Source organism: Artemia sp. Qi Xiang Cuo, chromosome 4, assembly GCF_049724085.1.
Source record: "Artemia sp. Qi Xiang Cuo chromosome 4, ASM4972408v1, whole genome shotgun sequence".
NCBI classification, from domain to species: domain Eukaryota; kingdom Metazoa; phylum Arthropoda; class Branchiopoda; order Anostraca; family Artemiidae; genus Artemia; species Artemia sp. Qi Xiang Cuo.
This window is the reverse complement of record NC_142797.1, coordinates 44896462-44923868: the sequence shown is the minus strand read 5'-3', so window position 1 is coordinate 44923868 and position 27407 is coordinate 44896462. Positions and strand designations below refer to the sequence as shown.

Sequence of the window (27407 nt, the reverse complement as noted above, 5' to 3'; positions counted from 1 at the left end):
ATCAGCAACGATAAATAAATGAAACCCAAAACGAACATAAATTACAATAATTAACTGAGTCAAACTCAAAACGAGCAGAAATTAACATAAGTTGGGCGCAAAACCCCTATGCCTTCCCAGGGCCAGAACAAAATTTGCACTTTACTGAAAAAATACAAATGAATTTGCTTTGTCAGTTTAATATACATATACTGATATTTAGTAATCAAAATATTAATATTATTTGATTTATTAAAGTTATAAAAGTAAAAACATTTGTAATTTTTCAGTAAAGTGCAAATTTTGTTGCAAAGGCTGAAAAAGGGACATATCTGCAATATCTCAGGAGCTTCTTCGGGTATTATGGTGAGACTTTTGGGGAATTGTAGGGAGGGTGCTGATCAAAATTAAAAGACACTATGTGTATTAAGGTTGCAAAAAAGGCATATCGGCAGTATCCAGGAACTTCTATGAGCATTAAGTAGAAACTTTCAAGGAATATTCGAACGTTGTCGAACAAAGTCAAAAGCAATTGTGCGCATCAAGGTTATAAAAAGTGCGCATTTATAATATTTCAGGAACAACTAACAGTAAGTATTAAGAAAAAAATTTCCAGGGAATATCGAGAGGTATGTTGAACTAAATCAGCAGACATGGTACATAGTGACTGTCAATATGGCACATATGCGGTAACTCGGGAACATTTAAGGGTACTAAGCGGAAACTTTCACGGGAAGTTGAGAGAAATGTGAAACTAAAGTGCGTCTGCAATAGACAGGAACGACTAAGTGTATTAAGTGAAAACCTTCAGGGAATGCCGATGGGGTTATTGAACTAAATCTGTGAAGTATATGCATCCAGGGTGTCAAAATGTCGCATCTGCAATATAGCAGAAACAGCTAAGATATTAAGTTGAAACTTTCAGTAAATGATGAAGGGGATGGTGAATTAAATCCAAATGACACTATGTGAACCCAGGATGTCAAAAGGGCGCAGCTTCAATACTAGTGTGCAAGACGTCAGTTACCACACGGTAAGTTACCACTGGGTAACTTACCAGGTAATGGTAAGTTTTTAGGTCAAATTTACAGATAAGTTTCATAAGTGGTCAGTTTAAGTCTTTGATGAACAAAAATGTTCTCAATTGAAACAAATCCATCTCTAAGAGAGCTGCCGCTTCACTAAAATCTATCGTAATTTTTTTTTTCATTAATAAGATTCAATGCATGAGTCATACCTCTTTGAGCTTATGCCGATCGTTCTGTCGGACTACCTCTTTGTCATTTCCTGCCTGAGAAAAAAAAGATAAAAAAGGGAATACGCGAGGAGATAGTCAGTCAGAATAAATAAGACTTTCATAGCAGAGGTCAATTTAATTTGGTGAGTTTTGACTTTTCACTCAAATTTTTGACTGGCTATCTAACTATAGAATAAATAATCAGTGAATTATATATCAGTCCATTATGAGGTTGGTAAGGCCTATTATAAAAAATGTTCCCTTCCAATCTCTTCTAATCTAGAATTGCGATGGTGATACAGCAGCAACTAGTGCCCAAACATAAATTTTTTTCATCATCCCACTAGATTCTTAATTATTTCTGGATGAAGCGTCGTTATAAGAAGGTCTCCACAAAATCAAATTGAATCTTTTCTTTGGAATCTTGGTTTTCAAAGATTGTACTGGTAGAGATTGTGATAGATTGTGCTGGCTTTTGCCAATGTTTTGACATTTTATCTTATTTTACGAACTTAGCCAAATCTGCCCCAATGTCTTTAGTTGTTTTCCATGCTCTCATTTAGTGATGAGTTTACGGATGCAGTAAGTCGAATCAATGAGCTTACTAAATTTTTCTACCAATTTCAGAAGGATGGTGATTCATTTAGCGAAGATCTGAAGCTGAATTTGTCGGGGTCTTGAACAAAGAACTCTGCAGCTACTTCTCCAAAAGTGGCCCACTTTCCAAATCATTGTACTTTGAGACTGCAAAAGCTGTCGGCAGCTTCAAAAATACCTGGAAATCAACGTGAAAGACTGGAAGGGATTTTCACACTGTCATCATGTAACATCTCTTTCTATCAATAGTTCACTGCTACGTAATAGTGGGGATGGTCTGGTGGAAGATGATCTGCCAGATATTGCGTTTGAAGATGCACCAGATGAGGAGGAGGAGAAGCAGCTGCAATAGCTCTAGGTTATCTCTTATTATCCCTTATATAGAGTTATCTGAAGCCTAAAGTGTAATTTTTTATAATTTTTCCCCGTCCATAGGAAATTAAAACGATGCAAAAATAATAATTGTTCTTATCAATCTATCAGAGAAGAGAGAATATTTTCTTTTAAATTCATGATTATTCGAAAATTACCACTTGTTCGGTAACTTACCAAAGTTACCGGTAACTTATTCGGTAAAAGTAAGTTTAGAAACTAAACAGTAAATCTTTCACACTATTCAGTACCTCATATACGGCTAATGGTACAAATTAATGGCTTAAGAGACCAAGCTGAAACTGAAAGAATATTGGACGGGGAGGACAAGTAGACTCTAAATTTTGACTTTCTGTCCCAACGGAGCTAATCAACAACAAAGAATGCTTGAAAAAAATGTGGTTGCATTGATTCCTAGTGTGAAATTTTCTTTTTTCAATCTCGTTAAAATTTCAGGCTGTGAAGACACCTCAATAAAAGTTTCAGAACCAAGAGAACCTCAACTGGAAACTAATCTGATTGCAGGGATTTTTCATGTCCCATTTTTTTCTTTTTTTAACAGGAAATCAGAGCTATACTACCTCATATACAAGGCCGTATCCAAGGGAGGGGGGGGGGGGTTACCCAGTTTGAACCCCCCCCCCCTAAATTTTTGACCGAGCCGAAAATTAGTCTAAAAAATACCTGTAAAGACAAAACCTTACCAGAAAAACGGGAAAAAATCGGGTAGCCCCCCCCCCCCCCGAACAAAAATCCTGGATCCGCTCTTGCTAATATATGAGCTCAAAATACATCAATTTAAACAAAAAAGCTGTTAAAGCAAAATATAACACAAAAGATTCTTATAATGAAATGGTTGATCAATATTTGTCAATACCCAAGGTTGTAACAGTACAAAGGTCAGAACGGCTTCATCCCTATAGAATTCCCAAAATTGTTCAGAACTTCAATCCATTTTTTTTTTTAATATTATTCGTCGTACACGTCCATTCAAAGTTCTATAATATAGCTATTTGTAGAATTTGTAGCAAAAGTTTTGTCCAGAGCATGAATAGCAAGTCAATTTTTTTCCTTTTATTCGTCAATAAAAAAAAATATCAATAAAAACAAACAAAAACTACCTTTTTTAAAACTTTTGCACAAAAGAAGTTTTTCAAAGGTAAGGAAAGAACTACTTTAAACCAAAGGCGAGCAGAAATAAAGTCAAACAATAAGTCCAGCTTAAAACGTAAATAAATTATTAATAAATAAATGAAACCGGCTGACTGACCGTATCAATAACAGTAGGCGGACGAAAAGCGTGGTTCAATCCCACTTTTTTGGGTTGTAATGTGAGAAATGTTGAGATGGCTAGGGCACGCTCTGCGGATGAAGGATGGCGGATTGCCGAAGATTGTCCTTTTCGGCTGACCGTCTAGAGATAAACGGAAAGCAGGTCGTCCGCAGTTGGGATGGGAGGATGTCATAAAGAAGGATTTAAAGGAAATGGGAACTACCTGGGAGGGTGTAAGGAGGGAGGCTTTGAATACATTGGGATGAAGGAGGAGCATGCGTAGCTGTATTTGCCTCAGGCGGCTTGGTGCTGCGGCGAGTTGTTAGCAGTAGCAGCAGTAAATGAAACCGGAACGAACAGAAATAACCAATAAATAATCAAGTCAAACTTAAACGAAAGAAAGTAACACAAGCAGAAGTAGGGTTGATGCCTTCCAAGCCTTGTAAAAACCAGAACGTCATTTGCAATTGACTATAAACAGTTTTCATTTCGAGCAGTGTGTTTCTAATTGTAATAGCATAAAAAAAAAAACACACACACACAGATACAGACACACACACGACACAGACAGAGACAGAGACACACACACACACACACACACAGAAAAAAAAGAATGCATTTCATGGCTAATAAAGGCTTATAAATTAGAGTGGTGCTATCTGTCCCCTTCTCTCTCTCTCTCAAAACCACTAAACGGCTTGAACGTCACTTTGAACAGTGCAGTTTTTATTTTGAAAATACCAACAAAAACACAAAAACAACAACAAATAAGTCACCAAAATAACCAAGATTACTGAAGAAAACAAATGACAGTAGAATAACTGTCAACTTTCATCGGATTAATTTATAACACTGCTATCACGTAATCATGCTAATTTGTCGTGTTAATTTATAATGATATTCATTCACATAAGTCTCAGTAATTTTGGATTTAGTTACGTTTCAAAAGAGAAAACTTTTAAAATATAATTTTTTTTAGCGAAGCGCAAATAACACTCTGGCCTTTACGAGGTTTATGGAGCGTTACCCCTACTCTTATTTGTGGTAATTTCTAATCGTTTTCAGTTTGACTCGATTGTTCATTGTAAGTTCTGTTCAGTTAGGTCTTATTTATTTATTGATAGCGATCGTTGTTCGTTTTAAGTTTCAAGATGGATTATTTGACTTTATTTCTGCTAGTCTTTGGCTTAATGCAGCATGCAGCTCTTTAGTTTTCTATGAAAAAACTAATTTTTTGAAAAAAAGTTTTTTAATTTAATTTATGTTAGTTAACCAAAATTTTTGTCTTGACTGAGGCTCCTTGGATTCTGAAATTTTAATTGAGTGTCTTCATGACTTTAAATTTTGAAGCAGATTAGCATAAACTGAATCAATTTTTTTAAGCTATGAATCAATACAAACAATTTTTCTTCCAAAATTGATTGGCCTTTTTAAGGTCCTCTTAATTTAAAAGCCCATCACACGTCAGAAATAAATTTGGGCCTGTTTTCGGGCGTAACAAACCGATACAACCAAATTTAGTTTCAAATTTGTTTTCTGCAAAAGGGTTCACTTACCTGGGGATAGGGAATAATACGGATGCATATTGCTTCTTTTGACTTACGTTCCTACTTCACAGAGAATAGATTCTCATCCCAAAGGAGATGAAAGTGCCAATACTTTAAGGCAGATTTGCGACAAAATCAGTTTAGCCTTTCTCTGCCCCTTCCTCCATGATAAATTCAAGACGCGCATGGTTCCCCACCAAAAAATTTATCCCTGGAACTTCCAACTTGATCTCCCAAGGCGTTCCCATAATACTGAAAAACGCTCTTTGATAACAAGGCATCACACAGTGTCTTTTGATTTACTTCACTACTTAACCGTAAATAGATTTACGTGCCATAGCAACGATACAAAGTAGGCGGGGAAAATATATTTGGCCTTTTCTAGTCTAATCATTCTTCATTCGGGTCGCCTAAGCACAATGAATTAAGCATAAAAGTATCAAGCTGATCAGAAAAAGGAAAAAGGTTTTTGTCCTTTTTTAGGTCCTTGTTTTGTTTTTGTTTTTGTTTTTTTTTGGGGGGGGCATGTCTTGAAGCAAATTTATTTGTGCACTAGCTTCCTTTTGGTCCAAGGACTTAAGGTTGTAAATTTCAAGCTGGTGAGAAACAACAAGTTTTTGTCCAATTTTCGTCCCCTAGCGCCCCTTTTTCTCCCAAAACAAAGTGAGCAATCCTTTCGACACAGAACATGAGTCCTGAAAGTTTTGAGCCACTGAACACCCAAAATCAGATTTAACCCTCCCCGATTTTCTACAATAAAACCAATACGTAAACAATTAGCAATTTGCATAATTTACTGCCCTTGTTCATATATAGAAATTACTGCTTGTTTTAAGCCTAACTTATTATATGACTTAATTTTTGATTGTTTTAGGTTTTGATATCACTCTTTACCTTTCTTTGAAATATTTTATTGTAAATATTTTTTCAATAACTAACTATCAATGTTTATCGGAAAAAAACGACTATCCAAGGTAGTTATAGAAGGAAAATAAAATGAATTTTTTATTCCAGAAATAATTAGAAGCAATAAAACAATCTTTGACGGTTATTTAATTTCCGTAAAAAAAAAAAAAAAAAAAAAACTCGTAAAACAGGGTAAAAACTACACATCGAAATTGGAAGATCACGCCATTACTTTGATGACAGATTTTATAAAGATAAAAATAGAGCAGATTCCTCATTAAAATATTACACATAAAAAAACAGAAACTTTTACCTAATTAGTTGCTGAACACTTTCTCGGTTTCCCCCAAAACAACGTTTACTTTTTTAATTTAAAAAAACTGATAATTGGGCTGATTCTTTCCAAATATCTAGAAAGACATTGGCACAAATAGGCATAAACTGAGCATGAATAGGCATAAAAGAGATCTTAGAATAAATCCTACTTGTAGCAACGACATTAAAAAACCAAACACTGTCATATTATGAAGAAATGAAACAGATTGAACTTGAAATTAGAAATTTTAATTTAAGAATAGGACGGCAAATAAAAAATCTGATTACTTTTCATGAAAGTAGTGCCATTTACAGTTCTTTAACTTGTTTCGCCAATGTCACTTCATTGTATTGTTACGTAATTCCTTTTGCTGCCATATGTTGAAAAATGGTTGTTTTATTTTTTACTTATATAATGTACAATTTTGATATCAAAAATACTTCTAATGAATTGTTCTCAATTTTTCTTTTAAACAACTTAATATACGCACTTTTTTTTATAAGTTTTTAAATGTTGCCTTGACCAGCCTGAAAGATGTCCTGGCAAATTCTTTTCTCCATCCTATTATCTCGTATCTACCACTGTAATTAGCGTATAAAGTAAAGTGTACAGCATCTCACCTCAAAGAGTATAGACTTTGTAACCTTCTGATAAACAACTCCACTAACAGCATACCCCATCAGCCGAGGAGTAAAGCCTCTATACAGGCCAAGGTAGCCATCGCGCTGGGCAATATATGATACTAAAAAATAAAGAAACTACCAGTTAGGAACTTTTGCATACCAATGTTGAAATTCCGTAAGTCCTGAGGTTTTTCATGACTATTTTAGTAACAATAGGTCACTAAATAGTTATGAGACTCGTCATGCTGATAATTTTGTTGAGCCACATAGAAGTGGAACCAGGGCTGGTTTTCCTACTAGATTTTCAGAGTCCATTATATGGAACTCCATTCCAAAGAGCATTCAGGTGGCTTAGCATCTCGGGTTATTTAAAAGTAATTTGACAAAATATTTAGTAGGAAAAGGTTCGTAGTTTTGTTGATTTATTTATTATTATTGTTCCTATTATCATTATTATGGTAGAATGGTTAATGAGAGACTGGTTTAGTTTTATTATACTTATGTAATTTATGCAACTTTTCTATTTATGCAACGGTAATTTATGCAAATTTTGAAAATCAATACAACTACTGAAATGTAGAGGTCTAAAATGGAAACACATAAAATCCTCAACAACTACCCCCTTTCCCCCAAAAAAACGCATATTTGGACAAATATCTACATTAAATTCATAATCATTCGAAGATTATAAGAAAAGAGTCCTTAGAAGTAAAATGTGCATTAGCAAAAGTCCTTAATATCATAGTTGCCCAATATCACAACAAAGTACAAAATTTATAAGTAGCAATTGATCCCCATCAATTGTTGTTAATGGAGATTTTTAAGTTTTCTGAGAGCAAATCATAGTTTAATATTGCAATTCAGATCTTCAAAATTAGAACGTTTCGGTATGCATTATAACAATACTGGACATGTCAGGCCTTGCTCAGATTACAGTCATGCTATTTTTTTAATAGATGCCTAATTGCTGGGCCCAAGCATTACACATACTGATTAAAAATCTGAAGGTAATATTGCAATACAAAAACCTAAGCAATAAAAAAAAATAAATAAAAAACAAACTGCTCAAAATATAAAACATTTTGAAGAAAGCACAAAAAGGACATAATAAAGCAATTCAAGAATTATTCCTACTTATAACAAGCACTACATTTGAATTCAGTATGTTAAATCAATCCAGCATTACATAAGTCATGATACTTTAAAGAATTTTTAGGAATGTACAAAACTAGCTCATTACTGAAAACTAAAAATAGGCATTAGAGTATACAGGAGGGGGGATAACTCCTCGTTGTTTTGCTATTATCTGCCAAAAAATGTTGAATTTATGCTCAAAACATGTTCAATGTTGGGCAACCAATAAACATTTTATCTTTTTCCTTTTTTCTTTACATTGTTAACACTTTGCCTTTTGCCTGTCTCTAACAATTATGACAGTGCCTATTAAAACAAATAGACATATATTTTTTGTTTCTGTTGGATTTGTTTTCGATAAACATCTAGTTTTGCATATTTCTACAAATATGGCAGAAAAGGAATAGTTTTTACTTGTTTTCAGTTTCAATTTTAGTCTTTTCTTTCATCACAAAAACTTAATTTTTTAATTAGTGAACTACAAAAGCCATGCTTAAAGAAGTGTACAAATCCATTTAAGATTCAATTTTAGTACCATCAGAATCTTTGCATAAAGAGGAGGGATGTCATTGAGAAGCAAATATATGAGTTATTCTTACTATATTTGAATATGTTGGGATAAAAAAGTGTTACACGTCCAAAAAGTGATCTTCCAGACACTGGCTCCAAAGGCTCATATCCAATCTGAAAAGAAAAATGTGAAATAAACAAAATAGGATACAAGTTTAAATTTCTGAGGAGGTAGCGGCTTTTATTATATGGGGAAGACAGGGATGGTACTAAGCCTCAAGAAGTGCATTTTAAGAAACTAAATGATCCAGGGAGAAACCATCAAAACATATTAGTTGAAAAACCTGTCACTGAATCCAACATTGACTTTTTCCTAGTGAAACTGGTTGCCTCTTTCTTATCACACACATCACAAGGAGTAAAGTATCTGAGTCATTATCCTGTCCCCTCTCCTTATCTACAATAGATTACCCCAAGGTCCTCAACTAGGTCCCCTCCTTTTTTAGCTATGATTAACAACCTCACTACAAAATTTTCTGCCAGTTGGAATTATCTCAATCATCTAATGGTTGTTCAAACCTGCTATGAAGATTATTGAGTAACCCTGTGCACATCCTCAATGCCATTGCACATGATGCATTGAACTTTGACATTAGGGTCAGCCCTACTAAATCAACACTAGTGCCAGTAAGTTTCCTTAAATGCCCATCCCTTTTTCTTAATCCTATTTCTCCTGAAACTTTTGTGTCATCCTTGAAATGTGCTCAGCATCAAAATATCGTATTAAAGTGACATAATTTTTATCTCTACAAGCATAGGATTTACCTGGGGATGTCAGATTTACCCCAGACTACGGGGTAGAGTTTAACCTCCCTGAGATGAGTTACTTCGGTTCAGTAAGTCACGGAAATAACAAAACTTGCGAACTTTCTGGATTGTGAAGAATATTATTAGTATGAGCAAGAGCAACGTCAAACAGTTTTTATTATACAAGCAACTCTAACACAATTTTGGGACCAAATAAAGCTGAAAAAACTCGATAAAGGGTCGGACTTACCCAAGTTCACCCTAATTAGTTCAGGCCAACAATAAATTAGGATGCTACCATAGTTATTTGCCATGTCTTTCGGGAAATGGTGGGCGTGGAAGGGGTAATATTTGCCTTCCAATCACTTTCGACTATTAAAGAGGGCACAAGCCACTCTAATTTCCAATTGAATGAGGCCTTTTCAAAGTTTCTACAACAACTTCTTCGATACGAAGTGCCCTGGTCTAAAGGAAAAAAACAATAAATAATACATTGTGCCAACATCATTCTTATATACCCCCAGGGCATAACTTAAAACCCTTCCCTGAGGGTTGTGGGGGAGTGACCTCCTCAAAACATGTTCTATCTGGAAATCAACTATGCTGAACAAAATGGCTATCTCAAAATTTTGATTGGGTGTGTTTGGGAGAATGAAGGACGTAGGGGAGGGGCTAGTTACCCTCCAATCACTTTTGACTATTAATAAGGGTACTAGCCACTCCAATTTCCAATCAAATGAGCCCTTTTCGAAGTTTCTACAGAAACTGCTTTGATACGAAGTGTCCTGGTCTAAAACCAAGAAAAAAAATAAATAATACATTGTGCCAGCATCGTTCTTCACTTGGGCAGTGCTATTGCGCTAGCTATTATAAACAACTTGTGATTCTGCCTAGGAATATTTATTCTAGGAATTGGCGTGACCTAATAGAAGAAAATCCTGTTGAAGACAGTCTGAATGACTGTGAAAGTGACTGAATGTTCCACTATTATAATCCAGTGCTTAGTTAATCAAAGTTATCAAAGTGATAAAAGCCACTTTTTACTTGTATTTGGTACTTTTATGAATAAATTAATGATAACATGTATATGATATGAGGAACGATGCTGAATAAGGCTATTTAAATAAGCAAGGCTGTTAGTGTCACATTTCTTGGGTTTAAATGTAGAAAAAAATGACTAGTATGATTTTACTCCAAAATAATGGTAAATTTCATTGATTTGTTTCTTTTTTTACAAAAACGATGTCCACAATTAGGCTAAAATTGAGATGGCCATTTTGTTCAACGTAGTTAAAAGATCCCAAATCAGGCATTATCAAATTACTGAGGTATTACCCTGGGCACAAGATTGCCAAAGGGATAAACTAGACAGTTAATTAAACTGATACAACTCCAGATGAAGGGGCATTACGTTTTTGAAGCCCAGGTAAATCAGAATCCTTAAAAAACTTCACTAAAAGCTGTAACTGATGCTTACAGCTTTTAGCAAAAAGAAATGCTTAACTGGTCTTGTAGCTACAAGGCAACTCTAAAACACTAATCTTTTCCTGTATTTCCTAGGAACTACCTCATGTTACCTTATTTTACCAATTTTACCCTGTTTTACCAATTTTACTTACTGAGTTTTTATTTTATGGTAATTTTACAAATACTAGCTGATACCTAGTAAAGAACACACAAAAGCTCATAGTAACCAAAGTTGAAAAACTCGTTTAGAAAAAAAAATGCATAGTGGAAAAAAATGTCATCTGACAATGATTCAGGAACGGTAACTATTATTTCAGTTTGTTTTGGAAGTAAAAATTCATTACAAAAAGATATTTATGATGATTTTGAAAAAAAGCCTGGAGCCTCGGAAAAATTGTGTCAGATCAAAATGAAAAGTGTACCATTGGAATAAGCATAGTCGAAAACCATATATAGGAAAATTACCGTTATCCCTTGAACAACAAGGAAAATCACGTCTTTGCATGGGTGGCATGGATCTCTCTCCTGTTTTTTGTCTTTTTTTTTGTTTTGTTTTTTTCTTTCTCTTTTTCGAGGGCTAGTGGGTTACAAGAACATCATAAAAAGATGCCTAATGACTCATTAAAAATCTCTTTCTCATATCTACGCGCTTTTTATAAATTCCACCATCTGCAAGTGCCATATGAAACTAAAGATGACACTTTTGTGCCATTTCTCAAGCGGTGGGGCTAGTGGGCTACCAAAAAGCCATATACAGATGTTTAATAGCTCATATAAAAGCTATTTCTCATATCTACGTTTTTCCTATAAATTCAGCCATCTGTCAAGCACCAAATGGCACTAAAAATAGCACTATTGGTACCATGTCTCAAGTGGAAAAGCTGGGGCTAGTGGGCTAACAGAACTTATTAGAGAGATGTTTAATGGCTCATTTGAAAGCCATTGCACATATAAACGTGTTTTTTATCAACTCTACGAACCATAAGCGCCATACAGCACTAAAATGGCACTTATGGTGCCAATTCTTAAGTAAAAAGCTTGTAAGTATAAAACCGTACAATTACAATAATTATGGTCCAAAACCCTTAACTGGAGATTTAAAAGAACTACTCCTGTATATTCCACCTCCCAGCCCCCTTAATAAGTCTTATTAGTCTGTTGGAAGAATTCATTATGAACTCTTTAACATGTCTATGTTGAGGCTTGCAAAATGATTTTTAAGGTATCGAATGTTCTTAAGGGGAAGAAATTCATAGAATAGCAGATAATTTAATCTCGAAATTCCAAATGAATATTCCTTGATGTACCCTCTTCCATCCTTCTGTCTGAAAAAGTTCAGCTTTACCATGTATAGTTTGATGCTCTCACTTTATAATAGAAATTTTAATTAACTCAATGATTTATAATAGCCAATTACAAATGTATTTTTTGAATAAGGTCCAATAACTATGCTTTTGGTGATGACATGACCCTCTATAGTGCCTGGGAAAAGGACTGTAAGTTACACAATTACGATCCTACAAATACCAATAGTTTAAATTTGATAATTAGCTGCCATAGTTCAGTTACTAGCGCATTAGACTTTGAATCAGAATGGCAAGGGTTCAATTGCAATCAGGCATTTATTTATTTTTTCAATTATTCTTTTGTGCCTTATATATATTTATTTTTCTGCTAATTCACTATTTTTGTAAATTTTCTTGATAATTCTGAAATGCTCCATGCACTATTTTTGGAACAAACTACGCGCTAGTTATTTATTCATATTATTTACTTAGTTTACCATTTAATGGACAGAATAAAACTATTTGTAAGTATATAGAAATCGGCTCTAGGCGTTTACCCCCCCCCCGCGGAAAGTACCCCCTCGGAACCCCCCTCCCCCCACGGAAAATACTCCCCCGGAAAAAAAACGCGCAAAATAAGGCTTTTCAAATTTGAAAATTTTATTTGTTTTATTTTGTTAATTTCCGTAGGGGGAAGGAATTTTGGAACTTGTGTATTATGCGCCAGTCACTCAAGTTTACGCTGTGTAAAATTCGAGAACACATTGGTTTATTTGTTAGTTTCTTCTTTACTTTAGAAATAAATTTCGGCTGTAGATTTGCACATTGGGGTGGGGGGAGGAAGTATAGCTGGTCTGCATGCAAAATTCGTTTGGTACAATTATTCTGCATATTAGATAGATAAATAAATAAGTGTATTTTAAAGCCAAATTTACGGCCATGAACACAGTAAAATAACATAAATGAATGGCACAAATAACATAAACTTTGATCAGCGATCATCATAAAACACTTAAATTAAACACTACATTAACCTAATAATAGTATTTAATACTTGGAAAAACGGTCATGGAAAAAAAACATTTGACACCTGGAAAAAACACTTAAATGAAACATTACATTTAGTTTATACTAGGATTTTTTTTTTTTTTTAGTTAACAAAATTTACAGATACCTCGCTATTCTTCTATAATTTTTCAGTGGTTATATATCTAGAAAGAATCGTTTTCTGACTTCAAACTGTCCAAATACGTTACCCTCCGGTAAATACCCACGGAAAATCCCCCCAAGGAAAAGAAGGCTTTCCAAATTTGAGAATTTTATTTGAGTTTTATTTTTAATATGCGTAGAGGGAAGGAGTTTTGTTACTTGTGTATTATGGGCATATTGTGTATTTTTCAGCTTAGAGCAAGACAAGACAAAGACAAGTGACAGAATATATGGGAAATATATAATTTGGGCTATATATTTGCACATAGGAGAGGGGGGTATACAGCATTTGGATAGTTTGAAGTCAGAAAACAATTCTTTCTAGGTATAAGGCCACCAAAAAAAAAAAAAAAAAAAAAAAAAAAAAAAAAGTAAATGTAATGTTTCATTTAATTTTTTTTTTTTTCAAGTTTTAAATTTTTTTTTTTAAAATACCGCTTTTCCAAGTGTTAAATACTATTATTAGGTTAATGCAGTCTTTCATTTAAGTGTTTTATGATGTTCACTGATCAAAGTTTATGTTATTTATGCCTTTCATTTATGTTATTTTACTGCCACCATAGAAATTACTGCCATACACCATAGAAATCATAGTGATATGGCAGTTAGGAATTCATATAAGGTGAATTACACCATAGAAATCATAGCACTAAAAACCTATTTGCATTTTTTCCTGTGATCTTTTTCTAGTTGTCAGGTTACTTTCCATTTTTTTCCTGTTTATTGGTATTCACCACCTGTATGTCTAAGGTTTTTTGGTGTTTATCAGGGGGAGATGTTTAGTAAAATAATTTAGACATACCAACATTTTCCTTAGGTTTTCAAAACTTTCTTCAGAAAAATAGTTACTCTTTCCTAACTGGCACAATTGACCCCCTTAAAAATAGTGTGCACCATTTTGTGCAGTATGGATTTCTTGGCTTTATTTAAAAAATGACAAGAAAATAATTAGAAAAAAATTTCAACTGAAGGCAAGGACCAACATTAAAACTTGAATCAAACATAAATTATTATGTATTTGAGGGGGCCAAACCCCCCCCCCCCCCAAAAAAAAAGATCATTGCATTGTTGCTTTTACATTAAAGTCAAATTATAAATGGGCTAAGATTAATTTTAAAATAGCAAAGTATTTTTTTAGGGAAGTAAAGAGCAATGTTGAAACTTAAAATGAACAAAAATTATTGTTTTACAGTCTATCTAACATATATCAATAAAACTAGTACAAATAAACTCAGTAATTATATTTCCCTATTCTTGTAGGATTATAAGAAAAAATAGTGCTTTATTGAAAACACAAAACAATATAGGAGTTTTGGTACAGTAAAAGCAAACTGATTTAGGACACTTTTTTACACTATAAAAATAAGGCATTGTTGGATTGTTGCTTAATTTTTCTTTTTGTTTAATTTTGTAACACTTCTGCACAATGGTTCAGTCCAATGATTGCCTCTTGTTTTGGATCTGAAAAGGACATGCCATGATTAGTTTGAAGACAAGTTCTAAGGGGAACCATCTTGATAGTGTTATGACTGCAGACCAGCTTTAAAATTTTTATCATAAATTGAAATTCTCTGTTGTATAGAGAGAAATCACCCGATTTCAAGAGTTCATATTATAGTGTATTTGATCTTCATTTCGAGTAATACTAAAGAATATTTCTTATAATTAAAGGTTACTTATTACTCATTATTGGTGTTATAGCTGATGAGACCAGAATGTTACCTGATAAATCAATCCCATATTTATGTATGGTACTTGATGATTTTGCAGTCATTAAAAAAGTATTTACTTTTAGGCTTATGTTTTAAAGATAATTTCAATTGTATATTGAAAGTTATTGATATCACAAATAGTGTAAACCTACGAAAAGCTTTATAGATTAGTTTGTTGTTGTCAGGCTACATACTCACTTTTAACAAATAAATCAACATTCCTATTTTTAATAATGATTTTTTGCATTTTCAGTAAAGCACTAGTTTTCTATAATCCTACAAACATAGGATACTCTAACTAGCTGGTTTATTTGTGCTACTTTTATTGATATATTTTAGATAGACTGTGAAGCAATAATTTTTGCTGGTTTTAAGTTTCAACTTTGCTCTTTACTTCCCTCAAGAAAACTGTATTTTTAAATTAATTTCTGTATTGTGTTTAACCTATAAAATTTATTTTTGTTATTGAGGTACCAGTCAAAACCTAGGGGTCCAATTCTTGTTTTTTTTCTATTTTTAATAGGACAAACCCATGGCTTACTCTGTTTTTTTTTTTTTTTTTTTGTTTTTTTTTTTTTTTTTTTTTTTTTTTAATAATAAAAAAAAAAGTAGAGAAAAACAGCCTGTGTTCTGCCTCTCGAAAACGCAAAAATCCAGTCAATAAATTCATAATTTAATGGCTTGCATTCTAATTTTAGCTTCAGTCTACATGAGGGACCTTCTCAAACCTTTGCCTGATCAAGTAGAAAAAGATCAACTGGAATCCCTTTATCAGTGGCCTTAGTAGTGTAATCATAGGCATCAAACAAGTTTGTATCAATTGACCTGCGTTTTCTAAGACCATGTTGGCACTTAGGCAAAAGGTTGTTGGCTTTCAGGTGTTTTATGATTAAATCGTTTACCATGCCTTCCATAATCTTAGAGGGGACAGAGGTAAAAGAAACTATTAAGTCTGTAGTTTTTGGCATGTGTATGCTTTTCTTTTTTGAAAACAGGAAGCACATTAACAGATATTTAGTCTTTGGGGACTTTACTACTATTTAACAATCTCTGAAAGATGTTGGCTAATGGGGAGGCTATCTGGTGCGCCATTTCTTTCAGGAGCCTTGGGTGGATTCCATCAGGAGCTCTTGCTTTATTTATATTGGTTGGGATAACTGTTTACGGACCTTTTCAGTAGTGAAAGACATCTTGGGCATAGGGAAATTGATAACTTTAGGTGGTATGTTTGGAAGTTGCTCATAGGGGTCTTCCTTGTAAAGTTTATTTGGAAAGATTGGATAAGTGCGATTGCTATTTCAGTTGGGAATGTTTATATTATCCTGAATGTAGGTCTAACCAATTTTTGCAACAAAATTTCAGGCTAGCTTAGGGCCACAATTAGTGATGAGGAATGAGTTAAAGAGAAATGGGCAAAACTTTTTGAGAACGTGCTAAACCAAGATAGAGTTGCAAGAAAAGATAGAGAGGAAAATGAAAAAGTTTGTGATACCTTGGATGTGAAGGAAGATTTGTTTTGTGAGTAAGAATTAGCAACAGTAGTAAAGGGATTAAAAAATAATAAGACCCCAGGTGCTGATACTGTAGTAAATAAGTTAAATAAATATGATAGTAATGAGGTTAGAAATAAATACTGAAGATTTGAATATGATTTTTGAAAAAGGAGAAGTATGTAGCGATTTTAGGAAAACCCTAATCAAACCACTGTACAAGAAAGGTGATAAGAGCGAGTGTGGTAATTATTGAGGCATTAGCTTGGTCTCTGCAGGTAGAATATTACTTAGTAATAGGACACTTTTTAGACTGAGAGACACTGCAGACAAAGTGATAAGAGAAGAATAGTATGGTTTTAGAAAGGTTAGAGGATATGTCAAGCAAAATTTCATTCTTAGGTTAATAATTGAAGAGTTATCACACACCTTTGGCTATAAGTTTTATAGATTATGAGCAAGCATTCAATTCTGTTTATAATAGAGCTTTAGTGAAGGTCTTATCCTTGTATGGTATACCAGACAAATACATTAAAATGATTAGTGTTATGTAAAAAAAAAACACTTATGGTTATATCATGAATGTTGAATTAAGAGTTTGTTAAGATATTTTTATTTTGTTTTTTTTTGTTTTGTTTTGTATTTGTGTTTATGGAAAAAAAATTAAAAGTTTTTTTTTTTTCCTAATTTATTTATTTTTTGTTATAATTTATAATTTGTAATTTGTAGACACAGGTAGAGCATTGTGTTTTCTTCAATTATAATTTTCTGGAATTCAGTAATGGAAACAGTAAGCCTATATTGTGACAGGCTAGTGTTAGTGACAATTTTCTCACTTTTTTTGTATTCTTTGTTTATTTATACTATTTTGTTAATATGTTTCTTATTATTTTTAGGTTATTTTGTGTTTTTTCTGGAGCTTCGATTACGTTGGAAACGGGACCACCGACCCTCCGAGTTATAGTAAGTTATTCAGTTGGTTAAGTTTGGTTGCAACTACCCTCCTTTTCTTTTTTATATATATATATATTTATAAAAAATGGTAATTGTTCGTAATGATCGTTTGGATTGGCTTGAGAATAATCCATTGAGTGTTTCAGATTTAGGATTAGGGGTACTTCACAGGGATTTTGATATGGGGGTAGATGATGTTTTTCCGAAGGTTAATTATAAGTGCCCAGTTGATTTACATACTAGACTGGCACCGGATAAACTTGGCATTTTTCATTTGAATTGTCAGGGGTTAAATAGTACATTGGATTATTTGTCGGAGCTGTGTATGCTATCTGATTTTCATATTCTTGCACTTACTGAAACATGGTTAATGAATAATAATTCTGGACTATTGGATATTTTAAATTATAATATGTATGTTAAGAACCATACTCACCATCAGCATGGAGGACTTGCCCTGTATATTAGAACTGATTTGACTGTGAAGGTTAGGGATGATTTGTCTGTTAATAAAGAGATGGTTTTTGAGTGTTTTGTTACGGAGGTTGATAAGAATGGTGACCCATTTTTTATTGCTGTTTGTTACCGCCCCCTTCAGCTAGTGTAGATTGTTTTTTAGAATTATTAGAGCAACAAATGGACCTTCTAACTCGTAAGAACATGCCGTGTTTTGTGTGTGGAGATTTTAACATTGATTTGAAATTGTTAGCATCTAATTCAAAAGCCCGGAATTTTTTGAATTTAATGTTAGGTTATGGGATGCATCCTGCTGTAAATATTTGTACTAGAGTGACGGATTCATCTTCATCTCTAATTGATAATGTATTTTTGAATGTTCCCCATGATTCGTCGAGTGTTGTGTTAAATGATGTTTCGGATCACTTTGGTTTGGCTATATTAGTTCCGGGTATATTTAAGAATATTAATATTAATTGTGATGCTCGCCCTAAGCCTAAGAAATTAATAGTTGATTCAAATACTATTTCAAGATTTAAGCTTAGGATAGAACAGTTAGACTTTAAATTTTTACAAGAAGAATTAGATTTAAATTTGAAGTTTGAGCTTTGGTATGGTAAGATTAAGGATACGTTTTTGGAATGTTGTGAAGTGTCAGGAATATAGAAGAGAAGGGTGTCTCCGAATAAACCTTGGATTACAAAGAGTTTGTTACAGTCAGTTAATAAAAGACGTTTTTTATATAAGTTGTCAACAAGGAGCAATGATCCTCATGATAAAGTAATATATATAGTTTATAATAGTAGGTTAAATGCTGCACTCCGACTGGCTAAGGTAGAATATTATAAGGTTAAATTTAAAAAAGTTGAGGGTAACCCGAGTAAGACTTGGAAATTGATTAAGTCGGTGACTTGCCCTGGTAGCGTCTTGATCCGCCCAGATAATATGGGAATGAATAATAATGTTGCAGATGAGATGTGTAATCACTTCGCTACTATTGGACAGCGTGTGTCATCATCGGTGCCAGTATTTGATCAAGATGGAGATTTTCGTCAGTTCCTACCTGAAGATTGTGATGTGTCTGCGTACCTTAAATCTGTAACTATTGATGAATTATTTGATGTTATAAATAATAGGAAAAATGGTGCATCAGGAGGCGATTTTATTTCGTTGAAGGCTTTGAAGTCGATATTACCTGTTATATCTAGTCATTTTTTAGGACTGATAAATAATTGTTTAAAAGCTGGAATATTTCCCGATTGTCTAAAGTGCGCGAATGTTATCCCGATATTTAAAGGAGGGGATAAGAATTGTTTTAGTGATTATAGACCAATTTCTTTACTGCCATTTATTTCTAGTGTTTGAAAAGTTGATTCATAGTAGGATGGTAAGTTTTTTCGAGAAGAGACACTTTTTTAGTTCTAGTCAGTTTAGGTTTAGGAGTCATCATTCTACAGAGCATGGAGTTTTGTTTTTAACAACTTTTATTAATGATGCTTTAGACAAGGGTCTGAAGATAGCTTTGATATTTTTGGATATTACTAAAGCATTTGACTCTGTTGATCATGATATACTAGTTCAAAAGCTATATAGTAGTGGTATACGTGGTGATTTTTTAAATGTGATAGTTAGTTTCTTAGTGGAAGGACTCAGTGTGTTGTGATGGATGGAGTTACATCTAAAATTGAATATATTTCGATTGGAGTACCCCAGAGTTCCGTTTTGGGCCCTTTGTTGTTTTTGGTTTATATTAATGACCTTTGTAGAGCTTCAAGTAATGTGTCTTGTTCTTTAGACCTTGATACTTACGGTACTAAGGGAATTCTACCATGTTTTGCTGATGATGCCCATTTCACCGTAGCTTCTAGAACTGAAAATGAGTTGATGACTATATTGAAACAAGGTATTTCTTCGATTGAAAAGTGGATGCGAGTAAATAAATTGAAACTGAATCATAATAAGTCGAATTTTTTGATTTATGGTAGAATTACTGGACATTATCCATGTATTAATAGTATAGAAGTAGGGCACCATACTATTGTAAGATCTACTAGTACTAGAGACCTCTGTGTTATAATTGATGAAAGCCTTAGTTTTAAAGACCATATTGCATCTGTTAACAGCAAATTGTCTCGTAATATTGGTATTATGCGTAAACTTAGGTATCTTTTTCCGTGTGTAATTCTGAGAATGTTGTATTTTTCTATGGTTCAACCATATCTCATTTACTGTTGTATGGTTTGGTCGAAAACATTCGTAACTCACCTCCATCCGCTCTGCGTAACACAGAATATGGCAATTAGAGTTCTTTATGGTAATCAAATTGACCTATCTGCATCGGTGAGGCATCTTTACCGTGAGTATAAAATTCTACCGTTGGCAGGAATATGTGTATTCTATAATGCTCTGTTTATGTTTAAATATTTAGCTTCGGAGTTACCATCATGTTTTTCAGGAATGTTTAGTCTTGCGTCTACTACTCACGATCATTTGACACGATCTTCTCAGTTGGTGCGAAGACCAGCTATGGTCACGTCTAGGTCTAGGTTTTCAATTCGACATGTTGTTCCGGTAGTTTGGGAGAGTTTGCCAGAGGATTTGAGGAATGTTGGGTGTTTGCAGGATTTTCGTAAGTCGCTAAAGAACCATTGTTTTGATGTGTATATTTTGAATGGATTATTCCAGGCCAGTTAAGTTTTGTTTTTGAGGAGGGTTTAGTTTCAGCTGAATATGATTATAATTATTATAATTTTGTTGGGTGTTGTTTGGAGGTTCGTTGGTTTTCGGGTCCGGTAAGTTGAGCTCTAATTATGTTTTTTTTTTTTTTTTTCTATTTTTTTTTTTTTTTTTTTTTCTTTTTTTTTTCTTTTTTGGTTTCTTGGTTTTTTGATTTATTAGGTGGGTTTTATCCCGCACAAGCATTGCTTCAGGGAATCGATGATGTATATATATATTTTTTTTTTTAAATAAACCCATTGTTACTTACTTACTTAAGGTAGGAAATGAGGTTAGCAGCTGGCTTTATATTAAATCAGAAGTTAAGCAGGGTTGTGTTCCATCCCTATTTATATGGATCATTTTGATGGACTTTGTCTTAAGAAGCAAAGGAAAAACAATGCCAGAACAAGGAATCAAACAGGGAGGAAACACTTTCCTGGACTTAGATTATGCTGATGATTTAAGCATCCTAGATGAAAGTGTGAGCAAAATCAATGAAGTTTTAGAGGTTTAGCAAGTGCAGGGTGCTAGAATCAGTTTAAAAATTAATGTTAAGAAGACTAGGTCACTAAGGATAGGAATATGTGAAGATGAAAAGGTGAGACTGGAAAAGATTGATTGGGTGGCAGCTTCACCTACCTTGGTAATATCATTAGTAAAGACAGTGGGAGCAGTGAAGATATTATAAGTAGAATAGCCAAGGCTCAGGGTGTTTTTTCACATTTAAAAAAAGTTTGAAAGAATAGGAAGATAAGTCTGCAAGCCAAGATTAGAATATTGGAAGCTACAGTGATGACAATGGTCAAATATGGTTCTGAAGCATGGGCACTCTAAAAAGCAGACAAAAATTTGCTGGATATTTTCCAGAGAAATTGTCTAAGGATTGTTCTGGGTACCCAGCTGACTCACCATATTTCAAACAGTAAACTGTAAAAAAAAAATGCAGTTCAATCTTGCTTTCTATGGCTATAATGAGAGAAAGGTTGAGATGGCTATGGCACATTCAGGAGATAAAATCTGACAGATTGCCAAAGATTGTCCTTTTCAGCCAACCATGTAGGGCTAAATGGAAAGCAGGTTGTCTGTGGGTGGGGTGGGAGGATATTGTAAAGAAACATTTAAGGGAAATGGAAACTTCATAGGAGAGTGTAAAGAGGGAGGCTTTGAATAGATAGGGATGGAGGAGGAGTGTGCACAGCTGTTTTGGCCTTGGGTGGCTTGATGCTGGTGTGAGTTGTTAGTAGTAGTAGTAAAATCCTTAATTTTGTTAAAATTATATCTGAAGTGTTATGGCTTACTTTAAATACTTGATAGAGTATAAACTCAAATATTAATCTCTTACTACTTGCCTGTCTTTTGGCATGTACCAAAACAGGCTACCTTCACTGGTCTGTTGTGCATACCTGTGTTGGCTTTAGGTGGTGTGATGCTGTGGTGAGTTGTTAGTAGTAGTAGTATTATAATCCTGAATTTTGTTCAAATCTTATCTTAAATGCTATGGCTTACTTTAAATACTTGATAGAGCATAAACTCAAATATTATTCTCTTACTGCCTGCCTGTCTTTTGGCATGTACCAAGACAGGCTACTTTCACTGGTCTGTTGTTTGCATTTTTTTTATCCTGTGAGATTCGGAATTCCCATTTTTTATCACAATATCTAGAGTAATTTCAGCATGCCAAACCAAGGCATTTGAGCATGAGGCATGCTTATAAATGCTGAGCAAAAACCATACTTTAAGGATGCAGGTCAGCTCAAAACCCAAGACTTGACTAATCCTGGTGCTATTTAATTGTCTCAGATTGGTGAGTGAACTGAAAGTAAATTTTATTGACAACAAAATGGTTCAAAGAACAACCAATGAAAAAAGAAAGAAAGCATGTTCAAATCTACCAGTTATAAGAGCAGCAATATTTTCTGTTTTATTCAGCAAGTTGTCAGTTAAATCCTTTTTAAGTGCCATGAGTGTCCCTAGAGGAACACTGTAAAACTATTTGAAAAAGTTAAGCAGACGTTCAGGCTACAACCATCACATTCAGAAACAGCATAAAATAAGGAATCTATTGGTATTATTTTTATTTACTTAGCATATTTCCTTCAGAAGTAACCAACCACAAACCCAAAAAGTAGAGAGCAAGCTCAAACATATAGAGATCTACTGCACAGTAATACCACTATTTTGTACATAAAACTACATATAATGCAATATTTCTAAAACTCACATGTCTCCAATACTCCACTCCTGTATGAAAGACCACTTACCAGGACTAACTCTCAAAAATTAAATTAGGTAAAAATACAATAAGTTTGTATATTAAAAGGACATGTTCACTGCTTCTCAGAATAACTCATCTTTTTATCATATATAATTAAAAATTAAGCATTTTTTTTAGTATAAGCCAAGTTCCAGCACTTATATTTATGATTGTTTCATGTGTACTTATTGTTTATAATGTATTGTGTAATGTTTTAAATTCACCAAGTTGTGGGTTTGTTAAACATTGACTTTTCTTCAGAGGATTGATACATGACCAACAAGTCCCCTGGACTCACAGGAAAATGGTGAAACCTATTGTTTTCCAAGTGTTTGGTTAAAAGGCATGGGTAAATGGTGGGAGTAAGTATGACTCTGTTACTGGACAAATACTTGTGTGTTGGCTTTTGGAGACACATGCCTGCCTAGAGTCTCGGGCAGGCTGACCAAGAATTTAGAATTGACATAGGACTGTATGGTTGTCTGGAATGAGAGGCAAGTAAGGCATGCCTGCCTATGGTCTTAGGCATGTTGACCAAGAATTTAGCATTGACACTGGACCATTAGTTTGCATGGAATGACAGGCAAATAAGTATTTAAAGCCTAATAGTGAGGGCCCCAACTACCTAGAATGTCAGGCAGGCAAGTGGCTATGATGACAAAGCACCAAAACAAGAGGTGCCACTGAAGACAGACTCTAAGCTTTGTGTTGACTCAAAATGCACTAAGCTATCTGGCAGTTCAAGATAAAGTTCACTCATGACCGGGCCTTCTACAGTTTTCTTGAAGCTTCCTGGCTGCAACCATTTTGGAATATAAAATAGTTATCTTCACTTTGATACCATTTTTCAGTTCTTCACTATGATGCTTTTGAATATGGGTAGCTTGATAATCAGAGTCAAATTCTTAATAACTTTCATCTTTCTTTTGAAACAAATTTCACACCAAAATTTGTCCTAGTTCTGGATCTTTTCCTTTGTTTTGCAAACATTTTCATGTTTCAATGATCTAAACATATAAAAAAGTACTCCAAGCATCCTTTTAGGTTCAAATCTCACTAATATAAATTGCAATTCCTAGATCACTGAGGAGCTTGCATCCCTGTAAAGTTTCCTTACTCTTGACAAACTGGTTAAGTTTGATTCTATTTTGATATGTTTATGTATTACAGAATTTCCTTTTGAAGTAGCAGTACAACCCAGGTTACTAAGCTTCCTGCCTTCTTTTTTCAATTTTTTTTATTAAATAGTCTTGGAATAAGTTTAATGTTGCAAAGGAACAAAATTTTTGAATCTAGAATTAAAAATTGTTTCTTTGCCTTCCATTTTAAATCTTCCTACCATTGATTATATTATATATTATAGGGCTTTTGAGAATAAGAGAATTCTAAATGAGCTCTTGCAATTCTATGGGCTCATGTATTAGAAAAATGTGTCTGCTGTTTCTGATATTTTGGAAAGAAACAACAATATTTCCCAGCATGTTTTTCCTCAGTAGAGCCACTGGGATTTTGCTAGCTAACCAACAGGTTGGAAAATATCACATTTTCCACCCAACAAGTCATTTTCTATGTGGCCAATTGGTTTTATCAACATTGAACAGACGAAGTACTCAATTTCATTGTCTTTGCCTGGTGACAGTCTCTTATGATATAGTAATGGACCAAAAAAATATTAAGTTTTTGTTGACTTCATGCAAATGAGGCCGTAAATTTAGTAGTCTTTTGCTCAATGAAAGTCTTTAATGACATTATGTTGGACTGACAAAATACCCAGTTTTGTAGGGCTTGGCTCAATAAGTTGTTTTTTAGGGAAGCAAATGCTTTCTGTCTATTTTATGCAGATGAATCAGCAAATTTTGCTTTTCTTTGCCTGACAGAGGTCTTTTTTATGACATTATATTGGGTTGATAAAATACCTAGTTTTAGAAGGTTCTGCTCAACTAGTTGTTTCTTAGGGGCCAATAGGTTTCTGTCAACTTTGCACAAATTAAGTAGGAGGTTTTGTCAAGCTTTGTCTGATGAAAGCCCTCCCAGAAGCTTCATTTTGTGCTGAAAGACAGTCTGTTCTGAGAAAAGTCCTTTCTGAAGACATAGAGGGAGAGAGGGGTCCCTAAAAGAACTCTACTTAAGCTACTTTTGGCTATCTTGGAAAGGGGTTTGGTAGGGAAAATGAAACTTTCAGGGATGGATCTACAAGGTTAAAGTGTGTCCCAGGAAGTTATTCTGAAGTACCTTCCTCCCCTCCTTCTCTCTCTAGAGTCTTGACCTTCAAAATATGTGTGCTCCCAGGACATACTTTAGCCTATAGACTCATCCCTGAAAGTTTCATTTTCCTAACCTAACCCTTTTCCAAGATAGCCAAAAGTAGCTAAACACAAATTGCATTTGTATATCTTTAAAACCTTATAAATTAGAACTATGCAAAGTTGTAAAGCTGAGAACAATTTTGGGTACTGGTGTGTTACATGGTCACTTCTAAAAAGTCAAGATTGGTTAATGCTAATGAAATAAAATAAGATGAATATATAATAGTTTAGAAACAAATTTGGGCTATATATTTACTTGTTAGGGGGGAGGGAGTAAAGCATAGCATATATTAAATACATAACCTAGGTACCTTCCCCTCTCCCCCCTAAACCCAAAAAACAACAGTTTAAATATTTTAAATGCAATGAAGACTACTCTTTGCATTCCATTTCTGAATAGGCTAGCAGTCTCTTGAAAATAACCAGTATGACAGGTTTTGTCTCTCATTAGTCTATAAAAGCAACCAAATAATGCACCTGTACCCAATTTTTGTTGTACCTCATTTAAGAAAATTTTGCAAGGTTTCACTTTTATAACATACATATTTTTAAAGGTCAGGTCTCTCTAGAGAGAGCAGGAGGGGAGGTAGGTATTTCAAAATACCTTCTTGGGACATATTTTGGTAGGCTAGATTTTTCACAGATCATATTATTGACTTACGAATAAAGTAAACATACCACTTGATGCCTTTTTTTATGCTCTTTCCAAATATAATAATCATTTACATCAGAAATTAATTTTACCCTCACCCCTATATATACCAATTCAGGGTATATATTTGCACATTAGGGGGGGGGGGGGGTACAGGGAAAGTTTAAACTTACTTCTCATATTTATCAGAAATAAAATTTACCCCCACCCCCTAATGTGCAAATATAGCCTATACCCTGAATTGGTATATATATATATAGGGGGGTCAATATATACAAAATCATATTATTGAGTTAGGACTAAAGTTAATAAACAATATGTCGCCTTTTTTTTTGCTGATTAAAAATTTGAAAAGCTTTTATCATTTAATTTATTTTCAGCCCCCCCCCCCTATATAGGCTATACCTAACCTAACCCTGAATTGGCATATATAGGGGGGGCTTAAATTCATTTCCGATAGAAATGCTGGTCAATATATACCAAATCATATAATTGAGTTAGGAATAAAGTGAATCCACCATTTGATGGCTTTTTTTATGCTGATTAAGAATAAAATAAGCATTTCTATCGGAAATGAATTTCAGCCCCCCCCCTATATAGGCTATACCAAACCTAACCCTGAATTGGCCTATATAGGGGGGGGGGGCTGAAACTCATTTCTGATAGAAATGCTTATTATATTTGTAATCAGCATAAAAAAGGCATCGAATGGTGTATTCACTTTTATCCTAACTGAATAATATGATTTTGTAGATATTAACCGAAATGCTTATTAGGCGGTCAATATATACAAAATCATATTATTGAGTTAGGAATAAAGTGAATACACCATTTGATGCCTTTTTTATGCTGATTACAAATATAATAAGCATTTCTATGGGAAATGAATTTCAGCCCCCCCCCCCTATATTTGCCCATTAAGGGATAGGTTAGGTATTGCTTATATAGGGGGGGGGGCTGAAATTCATTTCCGTTAGAAATGCTTATTATATTTGTAATCAGCATAAAAAAAGCATCAAATGGTGTATTCACTTTAGTCCTAACTCAATAATATGATTTCGTATATATTGACCTATTAGGCTATATTTGTAATCAGCATAAAAAAAGGCATCAATTGGTGTATTCACTTTAGTCCTAACTCAATAATATGATTTCGTATATATTGACCTATAGGGGTGGGGTAAAATTCATTTCTGACAAAAATGATTGTTATATTTAGAAAGAGCATAAAAAAGCCATTGATTGATATGTTTAGTTTATTTGTAAGTCAATAATGTGAATAACAAAAAATTTACCATAGTTTTTTTTTGATAAGCTATTTCTGTAGTTAGAGAGCTAGGCAGAGATGGATGGTGTCTTATGTTAAGCTATTCCAGAGTAAAAGACTGCTGACAAAGAAGCCTGGCCTATATGGGCATACCTGAATCAAAATTTTAGCATATTCAAAAGGATGTGTAGCTGCAGTGAATAGTCCTCTGTACAGGATAGTTTCGAAAGTGGTATCATCCTTTCTACTGTTATTATTGTTATTGCTCATCTTCAGCAGTTTTTTAGGGTTTTCTTTGATTTCTTCTTTTCTGTCGACAATTTATCACAACAGCA

At 33.8% G+C, this 27407-nt stretch overlaps 1 protein-coding gene across 1 annotated transcript; it reads right to left on the bottom strand.

Annotated features, from left to right (window-relative positions):
- Positions 1 to 1913: 1913 nt before the first annotated feature.
- On the bottom strand, positions 1914 to 27371 carry LOC148953156 (mitochondrial carrier homolog 1-like). Its single transcript, XM_089087888.1, has 4 exons — positions 27226 to 27371; positions 8584 to 8668; positions 6848 to 6969; positions 1914 to 1991 (listed from the first exon to the last, which is right to left on the bottom strand). Exons 1-4 carry the CDS (start codon positions 27340 to 27342, stop codon positions 1914 to 1916), a joined length of 402 nt encoding a protein of 133 aa, XP_088944014.1. The 5' UTR covers positions 27343 to 27371.
- Between the last annotated feature and the right edge of the window lie 36 nt (positions 27372 to 27407).